We start from the raw sequence: 19,205 nt of genomic DNA, 5'->3' as shown, positions 1-19,205 counted from the left end.
GATAGCATAAAACTCCTAGAAAAGAACAGGGAAAACACTCTCAGATATAACCCAAGCAATATTTTTTTAGATCAGTCTCCCATGGCAAAAGAAATGAAAGCAAAAATGAACAAATGGGACCTAATCAAAGTTAAAAGCTTTTGCACAACAAAGGAAACCATAAACAAAATGAAAAGACAACTGACTGAATGGGAAAAAATACTTTCAAATGATGTGACTTTCAAGGAATGTTAATATCCAATACATACAAACAGCTCATACAACTCAAAAAGAAAATGAACAACCCAATCAAAAAGTGGGCAGAAGACTGAAATAGACAATTCTCTAAGGAAGAAATACAGACGGCCAATGGGCACGTGAAACAATGCTCAATATCGCTAATTATTAGACAAATACAAATCAAAACTACAATGAGGTATACTCTCATACCAGTTAGAATGGCCATCATTAAAAAGACCATAAATAATAAATCTGGAGAGGGTATAGAGAAAAGGGAATTTTCCTACATTGTTAGTGGGAATGCAAATTGATGCAGCTGCTATGAAAAAATGGTGCAGAGGTTCCTTAAAAAACTAGATTAGAGACACCATATGATCCAGCAATGCCATTCCAAGGCATATATCTCAAAATGATGAAAACTCTAATTCAAAAGGATACATGCACCCTAGCACTATTTACAGTAGCCAAGACATCCAAGTAACCCAAGTGCCCATCAACAGATGATTGTCTTAGAAAGATGTGGTGTACACACACACAAATTTATAAAGTGGAATATTACTCAGCCATAAAAAAGAATGAAATAATGCCATCTGCAGCAACATGGATCTAGAGAACATTATACTATGTGAGGTAAGTCAAAGACAAATTATCATATGATACCACTTATATGTGGAATCTAAAAAATAATAAAAATGAATCTATACAAAAATACCCAACAAACTTACTTATAAAACAGAATCAGATTCACAGGCATAGAAAACAAACTTATGGTTACCAAAGGGGAAAGGGGGGGGGCAGGTAGGGATAAATTACGAGTATGAGATTAACAAACAACTATACATAAAACAGATAAGCAACAATGATTTATTATAGAGCCCAGAGAACTATATTCACTATATTTGACATCTTGTAATAAATTATGATGGAAAATAATTGGAATATATATATATACAAATATAAAAAACTGAATCTTTTTGATGTACACCTAAAACTAACACAATATTATAAAATCAACTAAATTCAGTATAAAAAAAAATTTTTTTTTAAATAAAAAATGCTATGATGTACCACGGGAGCTTCCCTGGTGGCTCAGACAGTAAAGAATCTGCCTGCAATGTGAGTTCCATCTCTGGGTTGGGAAGATCCCCTGGAGAAGGGAATGGCTACCCCACTCCAGTCTTTTTGCCTGGAGAATTTCATGGACAGAGGAGCCTGGCAGGCTACAGTCCATAGTGTCACAAGGAGTCAGACACAACACACACACTGTCAGGAAGCATTTAACAGGAGGCTTCCTGTGTGCTGTTTTGGATCTGTCATGAATCCTCTGTCCCTTATTAATTCCTGAATATTTAGGAATCAAGAGGAGTTGGCAAACCGCTCCGGGGGCTGAGGAACGCATGCATTTCCTTCATTAGTTTTTCCATACGGTGATAAGTAGCTATTTACAACCCTCTTCCTTTTTATGAACCATAAGGTAAAAGTGATTATTTACAACCCTCTCTCTTTGATATGGATTGCCTTATGATAATTTGTAAGTCTGGACTTTTGATTTTTATCTTTGCTGAAAATAGCTACCTCTTAAGACAGTATATATACCCACACTATGTTGAATAAAACACCTTTGCTCCATCAGAGCTTGGGTCCCCGTGTTTTTCTTTTACTCTTGCTTTCTCTCTCTCTCAGGCTAATTCTTTGGAGCGCAGAAGCCCGCTGAGCTCACTTTCTTGCCCGGACTTCTAAGACCTTCTCGAGAAGGAGCACTGTGCTTTTACCCCCTCAAGAGGGCGTCCAGTGCCTACGTGAAGCAGTGCAAGCCCTGTGTCAAAGGCTTTATCAGTTTTCTGTGTAAACCAAGGAATATCAGCCTCTTACTCTCTTTTACTTTCTTATTGTCGACTCCAGACCACCAGGTTCCAGTCCATTAAAGGACCCCAACAACACACGATAACACTATACTTACCCGACCTCACTGTCTTGTTCTGCTCGGAGCATAGCCAGCCACTGCTGTTTATACACAGAAGATAGCCATTCTAAAATGTAAAAACAAATATAATAATAATAAGAAATATGGAAAAACAAAGGATTTAAAATTTTAATACGTTGATAAAATTTTTACCATATTAAAATTCAAATTTAAAATGGCAATAAGTAAAGCTGGTAATTTATATTTTAAAACTATGCTACAACAAATTGCATTCATCTCACACGCTAGTAAAGCAATGCTCAAAATTCTCTAAGCCAGGCTTCAGCAATACGTGAATCGTGAACTTCCAGATGTTCAAGCTGGTTTTAGAAAAGGCAGAGGAACCAGAGATCAAATTGCCAACATCCGATGGATCATCGAAAAAGCAAGAGAGTTCCAGAAAAACATCTATTTCTGCTTTATTGACTATGCCAAAGCCTTTGACTGTGTGGATCACAATAAACTGTGGAAAATTCTAAAAGAGATGGGAATACCAGACCACCTGACCTGCCTCTTGAGAAACCTATATGCAGGTTAGGAAGCAACAGTTAGAACTGGCCACGGAACAACAAGATTGGTTCCAAATAGGAAAAGGAGTATGTCAAGGCTGTATATTGTCACCCTGCTTAGTTAACTTATATGCAGAGTACATCATGAGAAACACTGGGCTGGAAGAAGCACAAGCTAGAATCAAGATTGCCGGGAGAACTATCAATCACCTCAGATATGCAGATGATACCACCCTTATGGCAGAAAGTGAAGAGGAACTAAAAAGCCTCTTGATGAAAGTGAAAGAGGAGAGTGAAACAGTTGGCTCAAAGCTCAACATTCAGAAAATTAAGATCATGGCATCTGGTCCCATCATTTCATGGAAATAGATGGGGCAACAGTGGAAACAGTGTCAGACTTTATTTTTTGGGGCTCCAAAATCATTGCATATGGTGATTGCAGCCATGAAATTAAGACTCTTACTCCTTGGAAGCAAAGTTATGACCAACCTAGATAGCATATTCAAAAGCAGAGACATTACTTTGCCAACAAAGGTCTGTCTAGTCAAGGCTATGGTTTTTCCAGTGGTCATGTATGGATGTGAGAGTTGGACTGTGAAGAAAGCTGAGCGCTGAAGAAGTGATGCTTTTTAACTGTGATGCTGTAGAAGACTCTTGAGAATCCCTTGGACTGCAAGGAGATGCTGGGAGGGATTGGGGGCAGGAGGAGAAGGGGACGACAGAGGATGAGATGGCTGGATGGCATCACCAACTCTATGGACATGAGTTTGAGTGAACTCCGGGGAGTTGGTGATGGACAGGGAGGCCTGGTGTGCTGTGATTCCTGGGGTCGCAAAGAGTCGGACACAACTGAGCAACTTAACTGAAGTGAACTGAACTGATGGCCTCATGATGGTAAATGTTATCTTCCTTCGCCTTAGGACTCTACTTTAATCACATATATTTAAATCTTTAGTTAAAAGTATATTCTTACATTTAATGGTTTTCTTTTCATAGCTCATACTAATTTTCATGTGAGAAACATACCAAAAGTAGTATTTTCAGTGTTTACAAAACCTTTAATAGAAAACTGAATAATGGAATGTTCGTGTACGGCATTATCTAAAAGCAACTAAATAATGAGAAGTAAATCATTTCTAAATTCTTAGATGAATCAAGCACACTCAATAACTAATTCTGACACATTCAGTTCAGTTCACTTGCTCAGTCGTGTCTGACTCTTTGCAACCCCATGAATCGCAGCATGCCAGGCCTCCCTGTCCATCACCAACTCCCGGAGTTCACTCAGACTCACGTCTATCAAATTAGTGATGCCATCCAGCCATCTCATCCTCTGTCATCCCCTTCTCCTCTTGCCCCCAATCCCTCCCAGCATCAGAGTCTTTTCCAATGAGTCAACTCTTCGCATGAGGTGGCCAAAGTACTGGATTTTCAGCTTTAGCATCATTTCTTCCAAAGAAATCCCAGGGCTGATCTCCTTCAGAATGGACTGGTTGGATCTCCTTGCAGTCCAAGGGACTCTCAAGAATCTTCTCCAACACCACAGTTCAAAAGCATCAATTCTTCGGTGCTCAGTTTTCTTCACAGTCCAACTCTCACATCCATACATGACCACAGGAAAAATCATAGCCTTGACTACACGGACCTTCGTTAGCAAAGTAATGTCTCTGCTTTTGAATATGCTATCTAGGTTGGTCGTAACTTTCCTTCCAAGGAGTAAGCGTCTTTTAATTTCATGGCTGCAGTCACCATCTGGTTTAGATAACTGTTATAATTAAAATTACTGTAAATGCAATAGATGTTTTCCTTCAGTAATAAGCATATTAATTTTTCTACAAAATGAGACTTTGGAAGCTGAGATTTTTATTATTTTACGTAAAAACATGGACTTATTAAACACCTAAGTTGAAATGGCTTAGCACCATATTTATTTTTTTGTTTTTATTTATTCCCAACTAAAAGGACAGTTTTTCTATTTTAAGTTAAGTGATTTGTCTATCTTTACCAAAAGGCACGGGGGGAAACCCTAGTGCAATTAAAATCTGGATTGTCACTTCATAATTATCTACCTGTGCACTGATTTATTAGTGTCCTTTCTTAAAATTCTCCATAAATATACTTTTGAGTGTTTCTTTCCTCAAAATAATATTGTTGCTAAATAACTGCTAAATATCTAGGTGACAAACAATTCATCTTTAGTAGGTAAAGACTAACAGCAAAGCTTATGTGACTCAGTATATCTACAAACATATTCAATCTTACTTGCAATGTATTTGGATTTTTAAGTTTTGTTTTACTGTATTTTATTTTTTTAAAAAACAGCTGATCCCTTCCCATTAAAATGATTTCTCAACTCACGACTGGTACTGCTAAGTCACTTCAGTCGTGTCTGACTCTGTGCGACCTCATAGACGTCAGCCCACCAGGCTTCCCCGTCCCTGAGATTCTCCAGGCAAGAACACTGGAGTGGGTTGCCATGTCCTTCTCCAATGCATTAAAGTGAAAAGTCAAAGAGAAGTTGCTCAGTCGCGTCCGACTCTTCACGACCCAGCCCACCAGGACCGCAGCCCACCAGGCTCCTCCATCCATGGGATTTTCCAGGCAAGAGTACTGGAGTAGGGTGCCACTGCCTTCAGGTTATACCTATAGTTTGAAATTCACTGATCTAGAGATAGAATATGGCTTTTCATGATTCACTTATAAAAATGGAATGAAAACGTTATACATTCACATTCACAAATATCATATAAGCTGTATCCCATGAAAATAATTTAAAACTTAGTTTCAACAACTTTGAATGATCTCTTTCGAAACTAAAAAACATTTTTTTTTTTGGTTGTGCCATGCAATTTCTTAAAAGCATTTTTAACAAGTTAAAAATGTGTGTACATATTTTTGTCCCTCCTTTCTTGCCTTAAATAAAAGTAAAAAGTCAAACTAGAAATCTTTTCAGTCACTGGTAGTTCACCCAATAGCATCAGCCTCAAATAAGTCAACAGAACCACTCGTTCAAATGCAGTGCTGACAACTGATACATAAGGAGAAATCCCTAAAAAAACAAGACTGAAAAACATAGAATGAACAGTGAAACAATTTCCTTTATGTAGAGCTTTTAATATGATTATATGCAGACATATCTCCAAAAGGTAGAGTTTGCCAGAATCCTTGTTGGCAGTTAGTGTTCAGTGGAAAGATTCTGTAAAAGTGCCTTCAAGAAACTTCCACTTAGTGAAAACAAGTTCAATCACTTTTTTAAACTTTATCAGACCAAAATCCAAAACAAACTCAAAATGGGCACATCAAGGTGGCACTGGATAGCACTATAAATCAGCAGTTGCAGATCTAATTGATAAGTCTTAAATGTAAACACAGTACTTTTCTAATAGAAAATATAAGTCAGAATGAATTTATTTAGATAATTTCTCTTGTTTTATACAAAGGATATGGGGAAGGAGGTCTCCAAAAGCAAACTATTTGAAAATCTAAATGTCTTATTTACAAAACTTTAAAAAACAAACAGAAAAATAAGATACACCCCTAGCTTGCCTAGTATTTTATTGCTTAAATGAAAGTGTATATTCAGGTATTTCTTGAGAAATCTGTATGCAGGTCAAGAAGCAACAGTTAGCACTGGACATGGAACAACAGACTGGCTCCAAATTGGAAAAGGAGTACGTCAAAGCTGTATATTGTCACCCTGATTATTTAACTTACATGCAGAATACATCATGAGAAATGCCGGGCTGGATGAAACACAAGCTGGAATCAAGATTCCCAGGAGAAATATCAATAACCTCAGATATGCAGATGACACCACCCTTATGGCAGAAATTGAAGAACTAAAGAGCCTCTTGATGAAAGTGAAAGAGGAGAGTGTAAAAGATGGCTTAAAGCTCAACATTCAGAAAACTAAGATCATGGCTTCCAGTCCCATCACTTTATGGCAAATAGATGGGGAAACAATGGAAACAGTGACAGACTTTATATTTTTGGGCTCCAAAATCACTGTAGATGGTGAATGCAGCCATGAAATTAAAAGATGCTTGGTTCTTGGAAGAAAAGCAATGACCAACTTAGCATATTAAAAAGCAAAGACATTACTTTGCTAACAAACGTCCATCTAGTCAAAGCTATGGTTTTTCCAGTAGTCATGTATGGATGTAAGAGTTGGACTATAAAGAAAGCTGAGCGCTGAAGAATTGATGCTTTTGAACTGTGGTGTTGGAGAAGAGAGTCTTGAGACTCTTGAGAGTCCAGTGGACAGCAAGGAGATCCAACTAGTCCATCCTAAAGGAAATCAGTCCTGAATGAATATTCAATCAGTCCTGAATGAATATGGAAGGACTGATGCTGAAGCTGAAACTCTAATACTTTGGCCACCTGATGTGAAGAATTGACTCATTTGAAAAGACCCTGATGCTGGGAAAGATTGAAGGCGGGAGGAGAAGGGGACGACAGAGGATGAGATAGTTGGATGGCATCACCGATACGATGGACATGAGTTTGAGTAGATGATGGACAAGGAAGCCTGGCGTGCTGCAGTCCACTGGGTTGCAAAGAGTCAAACACAACTGAGCGACTGAACTGATATTCAGGTATATACAACATACAAAAATCTACTCACAACCAGTAAAGCTTATAGCAAAAAACAGCCTATAGGTTGAACTGTTATATGAAGCACATTGTCAGAATTAGATCATGAAGGTGAAGGAAAAAGTCTACATAATAAAAATTCCTATCTGGATAAGTAAGAATATCTTATACAGAGCATCTAGGTATATTAGTATAAAAATGGAGTAGTTCATCTCAAAGATCTTCTTGTATAATAATCTAAAAATCTAGTTCCAAAAGATGACAATTTAACTTACTGAGAATAGTATTTTTCAATAAAACTAATCATATGAATTTCTGTATTATATCTTTCCATTTTAAGCAACTTATTTTCATAAAATTCATACTTTAACAATTATCATCTCTACCTTACAAAAATATTAAAAATTTCCCCATTATACCCACAACAGTAATTCTTGACATTAAAAAGTTACAAGGATACCCGTTAGGGAATAAATCTATTTCACTACTTTGTTATCAAGAGCCAAATTAAACATACTTGAAAAAATGGTGATTCAAAATTACTGCTTAAGTTTACACAATTGGATATGCAACTTTAAAGAGATTAAACATAGTGGAATTCTTTTAAGTAATCAGTAAGTTGCAGTTGGGGACTTCCCTATAGTTCAGATGGTAAAGAATCTGCCTGCAATGCAGGAGACCTGGGTTCGACCCCTGGGTCAGGAAGATCTCCTGAAGAAGGAAAGGCCACCCATTCCAGTATTCTTGCCTGCAGAATTCCATGGACAGAAGAGCCTGACAGGTCACAAAGAGTCCACGAGGTCACAAAGAGTCCAACACATGCTTACTCAGGCTAAGTGACTAACACACACACAAGATGCAGTTTAAAAAAAAAAGCAGGGCACCGGGGGACTTTAGAACAGGAAAGACTTGGGGTGGCATTTGAGCTCTGCTTCTAACTAGCTGTGTGACAGGATAGTAATATTTCATGTATAAAACGGGAACAATTACCTTGATAATTTTAAAGATTATGTTACATAATAGACATTAAATGCATAATCTGGCATATTACTGGGACACTAAAGAATTTACACACTTTTTCTTCTCTCCTTTATAGTTCTTAGGTTAGGAATTAGAATCTAAACTTATTTGACAGAGTAAATGCAGTAGATTTATTCCCTTATGGGTATCCTTGTAACTTTTTAATGTCAAGAATTACTGTTGTGGCTATAATGGGGAAACTTTTAATATTTTTGTAAGGTAGAGATGATAATTGTTAAAGTATGTTTTAGGACACAATTTTAGTTTACACAAACTCAGTGTCTACTACCTATCAAGTACCTAAGAGAAAAAGATGAAAAACATATGGCCCAAGAGGGCCACAGATATATTCTACACTAGAGTAACCTAGCAAGAGATAACGATGCCTTAACAAGGAAGTGGTAGCAGGTAAAAAAAAAAAAAGGTTTGAGAATTATCTAAGAAAAAAATATACAGGGCATGGTAAATGGATGTGGAAGAAAAGAGTTTGAGGAGGAATAGGATGACTTTCAGGATTCTGCCATTTTTGTGAGGCTGGGCAAGTTATTAATGTTGATGACTGATAAGCAAATATAGGAAGAAAAAAGAATGCAGGGACTAGGACTGGAGGGGAAAGATTAAGTATTTTTTTGAATAGATGAACTGAAGCAATTTATAGATGGCACGCTATCAGTTGGATATCTAAGTATGAAACTCAGGGAAGAGGTCAGAACTGTATTCTCTCAATAAATCATAGGAATGAAGGAAATCATTTGGGGACACTATGTAGAATGAAAAGATCAATGAGCCAAGGGCACCCTTAGGAGGTTAAGAGGTGGGCAGAGTAAGAGAAACTTACACAAGAAAATGAATGGTCAGAGGGACAGGGAAAGAATCAGAAGAGTATAGTATTTGTAAACTAAGTTAGTACTGTACAGAATTAAAGAAAAAACTAACAAACCATGATATAAAATGCTAGGGAAGTTAAAATAGGACTAACATAAGATCACTAGATTTTATAAAAACAGGACAATCCTAACTTTTGCTAGAAAGTTTCAGTAAAATAATGGGGGCAAAAGACAGATTGTAGTGGGTTGAGAAAAGTCTGAAAGGTAAGAAGATGGAGACAGCAACTATAGACTACTCTGAAGAAGGTGATTTTAAGGCAGAGGAATAGTTACCATGAAGGGGACTCAGGGTCCAGATGGGAGTGGAGGGATTTTTGTTTTGTTAATGAGAGGTCTGACCATATTTATAAGCTGAGGGAGAACAGGAAGGGCTGAAGATACATATTATTAAATGATAGCATAAAATTATAGATTATGAACACAGTAGGAAGTTGGCCTGAAGAGAAAGGAAGCACCTCAACCTCTGGGACAGGACAGGAAGGAGAGGTGAGTAAACTAGAAATCTGAATAAACCTTTGCCTGATTATCTTGAATTTATATAAAAAACAACAGAGTTCCCGTGGGCTTCTCCTCGTAACTCAGTCGGTAAAGAATCTGCCTGCAATGCAGGAGACACAAGCTTGATTCCTGGGTCGGCAAGATCCCCTGGAGAAGGAAATGGCAACCCACTCCAGTATTCTTGCCTGGAGAATCCCATGGACAGAGGAGCCTGGCAGGCTATAGTCCACAGGATCACAAAAGTCGGACACGATTTAGCGACTAAACCACCACCACCCACTGATAGTGAGGTGACTGGAGAGGACGCTTGAACAGGGGGGCAGAGGTTTGATAAACGATTCCTGAAGCAAATTAAAAACAGTGACCAAGTAAAAGTGATATAAGGAGTCACAAGGTACAAGCTTAGCAATGAAATATGAGTTTGCAGTGGTACCAATACAAAAGTTATAGAATGTTCTGGAGCAGTACTCAGCACAAAGTAGAGGGTATTAGAACAAAGAAGGTTTAGTTTAGTTTTAGAATTTTGTAAAGTAGGACAGAAAGTTAAAGGCAACTGTGACAGAGAGCGGTTCAGATGATCTAATATGAAATCCAGGTCTGAAAGGAAGAAAAAAGCAGGAGGCTTGAAAGACTGGCAGAAAATGGAGTTTAAAATGGACTGGAAATCAAATAACAGTGTAAGAGGAATGAGACTATGAACCATCTAGAAGGTTATTTATAGCCTGCAAACTACTGGATTTCTGATGCTGAGAAATTTGGGGTTACAGAAAGATTCAAATGTAGCAAGGGCTTAATGATCAGCAGATAAATGTTACAGGAGTTAAGGTCAAATTACTCAGAGGCTAGTAAATGTAATGATAACATGGACACATTACATTACCCAAGAAGGGTGGAGAATTCATTTCACATTTAAATGAATGTGAAAGAAAAGACTGGGGGTCAGAAGAGAAAGAAGAGAGTATGAGCTGGATCACGTGCAACAAGGATTTAGAAAGGGCACTAAGGTGGCTGGGCCGATGACTATCTGGCCTCCTAACCCTTTATTAGCAGGATGTGTTGAGAGAAAGTCCTCCACAGAGGGAAAATACTCTCTTCTGAGAGAGCTAAATAAAATGGAGGGAATATAGGAGAGGACATAAAGAGAAAGGTCTGGGAAAGATGGTAACAAGATAGGTCAGAGGTATCAATGGGGAGGGAAGCAAGACAATGAGAGTATAGAACAAAACAGACTTAATGACCTCACCTAAGGTAAATCTAATTCATGAGAGCTGGACCACAAAAAAGGGTGAGCACAAAAGAACTGATGCTTTCGAATTGTGGTACTGGAAAAGGCTCCTGAGAGCTCCTTGGACTGCAAGGAGATCAAACCAGTCTGTCCTAAAGGAAATCAACTCTGAATACTCATTAGAAGGACTGATGCTGAAGCTGAAGCTGCAATACTTTGGCCACCTGATGCAAGGAGTCTACTCACTGGAAGATCCTGATGCTGGGAAACATTGAAGGCAAAAGGAGAAGGGGGTGGCAGAGGATGAGATGGTTAGATAGCGTCACCAACTCAATGGACATGAACTTGAATAGAGATGATGAAGGACAGGGAATCCTGGTGTGCTGCCGTCCATGTTGTCACAAAGAGTTAGACACAACTGAACGACTGAACACAACAAATCTAATTCTATGAAATAATGGAATTCAACCGCGCTCAACACAGTTAAATCCTAAAATACTACCATGTTTCTACACAAAGTCTGGATTTAATTTGGAATTAACAGGTGGCTCAGACGGTAAAGCATCTGTCTACAATGCAGGAGACCCGGGCTCAATCCCTGGGTCAGGAAGATCTCCTGGAGAAGGAAATGGCAACGCACTCCAGTATTCTTGCCTGGAAAATCCCATGGACGGAGGAGTCTGGTAGGTTATAGTCAGTCCGTGGGTTTGCAAAGAGTCAGACACGACTGAGCGACTTCACTTTCTATTAAAATTTTAATTTTTTTCTCATTTAATCTCATTAAATCTTGAATTTAATTCTGACCTAAAGATGATAAAAAATGTATATATTAAAATTTCCCAGATTACTGAACATATAACTCTGAATAATGTTAACACATTTGGCACTATTTCTGAAAAATGATCAGTGAATTTTAGCTAAATAACTGAAACTATTTTCACTTATTTCAAATCTGGGATACATTCCTATTGAGAGCATATACCAAGGTATCTTGAAGATGTGAGCTATACGGCCACTTTTTGCCCTCTCACAAACAGCATGGGATTTAATTTTAGTTATACCCTGCTTTTGAAATGATAATTTATTCGGATATACAGGAAAAACTATTTGTCCATTTATATTTTAAAATGAAAAAAGTGCCCTCTATTTTAAGTCAGAAAAAATCATGGATGAAATCTGGTCAGAAATTTGGGATCTAAATTCTTTTCGATTTTATATTAAAGCAAAATATTTCAGACTAGAAATATTTATGCCCATCTTACATTTCAAAAATATACAGCTTATCCCCTTGCATCACAGACACATCTAAATTAAACTACTTTAAAACAGACTTTATTTTTTAAACTCTTTAAAAATTCATTAGAGAGAGCCTTAAAAGAAGTATGATTAGAGTGGGAGTATGGAATAAGCCCTGGCATCCAATGTCACACACTGCTAGTGTCTGGTGTATAATATACACTAAAACTAGTATAAAGCTGCTATACTAAAGGGGCACATGATCTTCAAATGAAATGGTGACTGAGCAAACAAATCTCAGACCCCCAACCCACACAAATATAATACAAATGAATTATTCAAAATTAACAAAAAAGCACTGTCTATAAACCTGCCTAGGGTGGTTTTATTAAAAAATGCATTACTTTAACTACCAGAAATGTTAACTCTCAGTTTGTTTTCTATTGAATACCTTTATAAATAAATGTACCGATTTTAACAATTTAAATCTATAAACACAATTATGTCAAAAACTAAGATGCCAAAAAATTATAATTTTCAGATAAATCTATACAAATTTACAAGTAAATCTTCAAATGCTACTTTCTATTTCTTAAATGTGAATATAGTACTAAATTTAATCCTACACAAACACTAGTTAGAAAATTAAAACAGTAATTGTTTCACAAGTTTTAAGTCATAACCAGCAAAGATATTACATTTGCTTTGACATAAAGCAATGTCTTTATGTCTTTAAGACTAGGATACGAAAAAGAAAACAGCAAATTTAAGGAGTATTAATAGAAAAAGAAGTTGACCTTTAAATAACACTTCAAAGTCTAGTCCAAAATAGTGTACTGGTAAGGCAAATTAAAGAACACCCACATTATAGAATACTATACAGCCACTTAAATGTTCTGAAGAGTATTTAAAGATATGGGAAGATACTCATAATATATAATGTGAACAAAGAAAATTATCTACATGGTATGATTCTGCTTGGTATAAAAATCCTTGCTGGAATTAAGGATAACTTCTATTTTCTTCATTATTATTTTTCTATGATATATATATTTTACTATTACAATCAGAAAGATTTTACTTAAAATCACAATTTTATCCTGTTCTTACCTGAAGGTACTAGAGAATCTTGTTCAATAATTCTTGCAGAGGCCAAATCACTGATAATATACTGTAACCTTAAATGTCTGAATACTGACACAAATGGTTTTCCTTGCTCAGTTTCAAGGAAGGTCATACCTTCAAAATCTACAAAACAAACAAAACCAAACAAAAAAGCTTAAACTAAATAGACATTCTTTTCAAAATGTATTAATTTATCTCTTCAAACTTGGGGAGATTTAGAAAAAAAGCCCCAGGAAATTAACTTTGGTCCTAATTAGACCCTTGGGCTGGGAATTCAATTGATGCCTTTCTGGGGGTTGGAGCTGACAGCAAATAGCCCAGCAAGGTGGGAAAGGAAGGGTTGAGAATGGTGGTCGAGGGTACGATATCTTTCCAGAATCCCTTTTCCCAGGGACTGAACACTTCAGTGGAACTCTAGCCCAAATACCTCATTCAAGGGTCTTCACAAGACACGGAACATTTCTTGGCATCTTTCTAATTTACACTTTAGTTACAAGCGATGAACATTACTCAAAACCTTAATTCTCTACTACAATACAAAATAAGATACAAAGACATTGTAGCTGTGAATCTGCAACACAAGGGTAGTATTTATTGTTAAAATAATTGAAAGTTATGGGTCTTTTCTTCTAGGGAGAATTTAAGCTTATTTCCAAAAATACTCTCAGCTGCATTCCAATATGCTCTCATGAGTGGGAACGAAAGGTCTGCTGCTATCAAGCATGGACTTGCACATAATCCTTAGCCTGTTTTCTGTTACAAGGTATACCCACAGCAGTGGACTCAGCCTTGTTGCTGTGATAGGAAATAAAGGAAGCAATCCTTAAGTATAACTATGCAGAAAATTTGCTAAATTTCTATTGTTCTCTTGGTCCTGACGCATATATATCTGAAAAGACAAATAGTTAAGATAACCTAAGAGGAATATTGGGCTTCCCCTGGGCTTTCCTGGTGGCTCAGATGATAAAGAATTTGCCTGCAATGAGGGAGACCCGGCTCAATGCCTGGGTCAAGAAGATCCCCTGGAGAAGCAAATGGCAACACACTCCAGTATTCTTGCCTGGAGAATCCCATGGACAGAAGAGCCCGGTGGGCTATAATACATGGCGTCGCAAAAGAGTCGGACACGACTGAGCAACTAAACAACAACAAAGAGGAATATACTAAAATATAGTGGGTAAGGGCTACAAGTGATCTTTTTGGTCTTATTTTCTGGGTATCTGTCACTTTTATAATTTAAAAACTGTTTGAAATAAACTTCTGAAGTCCTCTTTGAAAAACAAGGGCATCAGACATACATTCTGCCTTATGCAGTAAATGTTTCCCTGCAAAGTTTTCTTAAACTGTATACTTTTATACTACTGAGGCTGGGACAGAGAGCCTAGAGTGGGAAAACCAGAAGGCAGAGGGAACCACAGTTTCCTATTCTAGCTTCTGCCACTTAGGCTACAAAGTAATTTCTCTCTTGATGGACTGTTGCAGTTAATCCAATTGGAGCTCAAATGAGCATAAATTTATGTCAAAATTTACCTAACATCTACTGCTTCTATTGACCCGCTTTGTTTTTTTAACTTCTCTACCTCCTTTATCTTTTTCAGCTTTTACTTCTGTTTTTAACTTAAATTTTCTCCTCTACCTTTTTCCTTTACAATTTCTTAAATCCCTCTTTAACTTCCATAAAGTATAACTTAAGACAGAAATTTAGTGTTTTATTCTTGAAGCAAATCAAGTTAGATTTTATTGCTATGGTCATTTATACATTTTGGTTCATAAGCTTCAAGGAAAAACAATTAGCTAGTAAATCTCACTACATAATTCTAGAAAATTTATTTAAATAAGACTAAAAGAGCACACTGAATTTTAATATAAGAGCCTCTATTCATCAATACACCTTTAAAAAAGTTAAAAAACAATCTAAACTGAAAGATAAATGCAACACATATTTGTGACAAAGAATTGGTTATCAAGAATATATAAAGAATGCCCATATATCAGTAAGAAAAGACAATTACAATACTAAAATAGGAAAAAGACCTGAACAGACATTTCACAGAAGAAGAAAACATATGCTGATAAACACACAAAGAGCTGTTCAATCTCTTCAGTTTTCAAGGAAATGAAAATCAATACCACAGTATAATAGTTCAATAACAACAAAAAACAGGATGATATGTTGTCCAGGAGTGAGGTGAATCTGGCTTGTATTGGCTCACAGGAGCTCATGGCATGCATTTCTTTCCAACTCCACATTCAGTAGTATCATGTTAGCCTGAAATTAGTCATGCTAAGAAAATTTATCATTGAAAATTTTTTTTAAATGCTATAAATAAGTGATTATTTTTTCAGAAAGCCAGCTTACTAGCACATCACTATGTTATGCATTCATGTTAAGACATGTGTAGAATACCATAACATTATTTTTTAAAAGCAAGGGAAAAATAAACACAAAACTAAAGACAGTGGTTGGGGAAAGCTGAAGTGACACAACAGAAAAGAAGCACATGAATAGACTGAATTTTTAATGTTCAAGTACTTGATTAGTTCATTGAGGTTCAATACATTATTTTTTTTTTTTTTTAAAGAAAAAGGTAGTTATGCACAGGTAAAAAATGATAGTGAACTAAGAAAATCATGAACTAAGGACTGTGATTTTTATCCACTTTTTTGCTCCTGATGGCCATTAAATTTTTTTTTTTCTGTAATCTCTTTTATCCAACCTAAATTTTTTCAGTATAAATAAGGGACTGAGTTAGATCATTCCCAACGTCCTCTCCAGCTCTAAAATTCTCTATTTATCAATAAATCAGGGCTCAGTTTTAATTAAATTTCAATAAAAAAAAGTTCTGAATAACAATTTTAATCACACCTTTTTTCCTCTTAGAAAACCAGACATCTGTTTCAGTCAAAAGCTGTTTCAAAGATCCATTCCAAGAAGGCACAAGTTGAAGGAACATCCACTAGATTAAAAAAAATAAGAAAAAAACCCCGTAAAACTTCATCATTTTGAGTTCACATTTTCAAACTGTTTTCTTAAAACACAGTATCTAAAAATTTAATTTCCATTTTATAAGCAACTGAAAGAAGTAAAACTATTACATGATATGCTCATGATAAGCCTTAAATTCATTATGGCATTAATCATGGTCCAAAGATAAAAACTAGATGAGCATATAAGGAATAAGCTAATACCTGAAAAATATTTATGGTTTCAAATGCACTATAGTTTTAGTATTAAAAAGGTAAATGTCCTACATGTGTGTGTACACACATACATATAAAATATACTATATCATAGAGTGTAGATACAACACATATACACAATATATAAAATATACTAATTTATTTTACTCAATTAACAATTAAGTTTCATGACATCCTATGTGAGATTATAAAAGAAATTAAATATGCGAAAAAGGAATTTCTCATTGTCTAACTGCTGTTGAGACAGTATGCAGAGTAATGAAGAACATGAATTTTTAAATCCTGGTCCTGTCAACTAATAGAGAGGGGAATTACCTAATTTCTCTGGGCTTTAATTTCTTCATTTGCAAGATGAGCATGATAATATGTCAACCTCACAGGACATTAGAATTAATATGGGTAACATAGAGCAGTGCCTAGCACATAGTAAACATTCAATACTTATGAGAAAGAATGAATGCTACCAGTGGCTCAGAGATAGAAATGGGCTGTCTACCTTCCTTTAATGACTGGTTACCACATTTACTGAACTTCCTTGAGGAAAAATAGTAATAGAATCTCACCCAGAAGGTGACTCATTCCCAGGTTTCATGACCATGTTAATGTAAACTTGGTGCTAAGGACAAAAGGCTAACAGCAAAATCATGCCGTGGGGAAAGCACAGACTAGAACTCACAGACCTGGGTTCTGTCTCACGTCTGCCATGTAGTAACTGTAAGAATTCTAAGTGTTACCATCTACAGAACAAAAGTAATAGCCCACTTGTCTCTTCAGAGTTGTGAAAACTAAATTATACTAAAAATGTTGAAACCTTACAAAAGGATGAAGTGAGACATATGTCTGAAGTACAAAAGACCTGTAAAAGAATCTCAACATTCTCTAGAAAAATTTGTTAAAAATTTCATCATAAAGTTATTAATTCAACTAAAGCTCAATTCTGAAAACATTTCTGAAAACTGCATAAAATATTTAACATTTCTGATCATGTAAATAACATGTTAATTACTGGGGGAAAAAAACCTTGGAAAAAACAAATGTATTCCTAGAAGAGAAAAGTATAAAGAATACAATTAAAATTACTCATGATACCAATTCCCTAAGCCTAAAGACTTAGCATTCTGGCATATGTCCTTTTCCTTTTCTTGCATGTATAATCACTCTCTCACCACTGGACACGAGCTATTTTCAGTTTTTCACTATTATAAGCAATGCTGAGTGGCTATCTTTATACATATCATATTATGGAAATACCTTTTTAAGGGCTGTGTATACATCCATCTCCACTTGCATCACAAACAAGTTAGATGAACCAATGAGTTGTTTCATGACACTTATACTAGAAAAGATAAAATAGAAGTAGTGAGCCTCTCTTTATACAAAAGTTAAAGACTCTGGTAGAACTGAAAATGTTTTTAAAAGTCTTTTTTATCAAAAGAAAACATGGAATTAAAAAACTACATCAGTCTTTGTGCCCAAGACAAAGAATCTTAGACAAAAACAATCTATTTGAATGTAAGAATACTTATAATTCAGACTGTATGCTGCAAAAGGTTTTTTCTTGCACTGCTGAGGAACAAAAAGCTTGCTCCACTGATTAATCAAGGTAAAGCAAAGTCCTAATAAGATAAGTTTTAGCATGCTCTCATAAAGTAGCAGCCTTCCCTTTCTTTTGCCTTTCCCTTTCATTCAATTAAAATTCTGTCAAAATTCACTGAAGAAGATATATCTTCAAAGTAACCTTTTACTTCCAGGCTTAAGAGAATTGCTTAGTCATAAAACAAGTTTTTATTTTATTAAGGGAGTAATACCAAAAAATAAGTGTTAGTATAAATTTAGAATGGAAATGATATTACTAGCTCTTTTCTTTTTTCCCCTTCCCCCCACTACCCTAAACAAGCCAGAAGAGCATCTGAATTTTTACGATGACCACTATGATTTATTTTCCTTTTGAAAAAAGCTCAATGAGAATTATAGAAGATAAAAAGTGTTTCTAATGACGTTATGCCCTGACATCATTAGGTGATGATTTTCTGGTAGAATACAATACTTCTCAAATCTTTCTATCAAAGTACCTCTTAAAGGCAAATGAAAGGAAAGGATCCAGGAATCTAGGAGAAGGCTAGCCATAAAAATAACATTTCTATTAATTTTTGTATTTATAAGCCCAAAGAAACTTGAATTCTCTCCATTCCATGATGTATTTAAACATAAAAATGTTTACTTCTCTCCTACTCCTCCCTACCTTTCTCCCCTCAAAAAGTCAGCAAAATTGACAAACCAGTAAGCCACTGAATGTGGCTTTGGTTTTGTACATAACAAAGCCTTTGGTTTTGTACATTTCCATCAGAATGCTATACACTCCCAGGGACATTTGTACCCCTGTTTCAGAAGCACCACTGTCAAGGTACTGCAATCCTGAAAGTGATTATGGCCTTTAAAAGTTCATTCCCACTCTGAATTTCTCAGACCCATAGCAGATATGTTAGCTCCATTATTACAAATAGGTTCAGAGAGAACAGAGACCATGACATAATCATCTCTGCCTCTTTCAAAGCCCTTAACAGAGTACCTTTACACATAGCCGTCATTCAGAAATTACTTGAAGGGAGGAAGGAAGAACAAGCAAACTAAAACAAAAGACCACCTTAATTGTAAATTTAATTTCATCAGTCTTAGTAACAAGTTTAAGACAATTTTCTCAAATGTAATTTCTGGATAATAAGAGATGG

The 19,205-nt window shown here is 36.0% G+C and overlaps 1 protein-coding gene across 3 annotated transcripts in view; it reads right to left on the bottom strand.

The window, feature by feature from the left end:
* GMCL1 (germ cell-less, spermatogenesis associated 1) overlaps nucleotides 1–19,205 on the bottom strand; it is a 56,623-nt gene that overhangs the window by 22,346 nt on the left and 15,072 nt on the right. For all 3 annotated transcript variants that reach the window (XM_027555706.1, XM_027555707.1, XM_027555708.1), the window contains exons 7-10: nucleotides 17,728–17,812; nucleotides 16,142–16,232; nucleotides 13,261–13,398; nucleotides 2,180–2,249 (exon numbers count right to left, since the gene is read on the bottom strand). In XM_027555706.1, coding sequence (XP_027411507.1) covers nucleotides 2,180–2,249; nucleotides 13,261–13,398; nucleotides 16,142–16,232; nucleotides 17,728–17,812 — 384 coding nt within the window. The remainder of the gene's footprint in view (nucleotides 1–2,179; nucleotides 2,250–13,260; nucleotides 13,399–16,141; nucleotides 16,233–17,727; nucleotides 17,813–19,205) is intronic.

Source organism: Bos indicus x Bos taurus, chromosome 11, assembly GCF_003369695.1.
Source record: "Bos indicus x Bos taurus breed Angus x Brahman F1 hybrid chromosome 11, Bos_hybrid_MaternalHap_v2.0, whole genome shotgun sequence".
Classification (NCBI taxonomy): domain Eukaryota; kingdom Metazoa; phylum Chordata; class Mammalia; order Artiodactyla; family Bovidae; genus Bos; species Bos indicus x Bos taurus.
The sequence above is the reverse complement of the archived record's forward strand: the minus strand, read 5'-3'. Positions and strand labels throughout refer to the sequence as shown.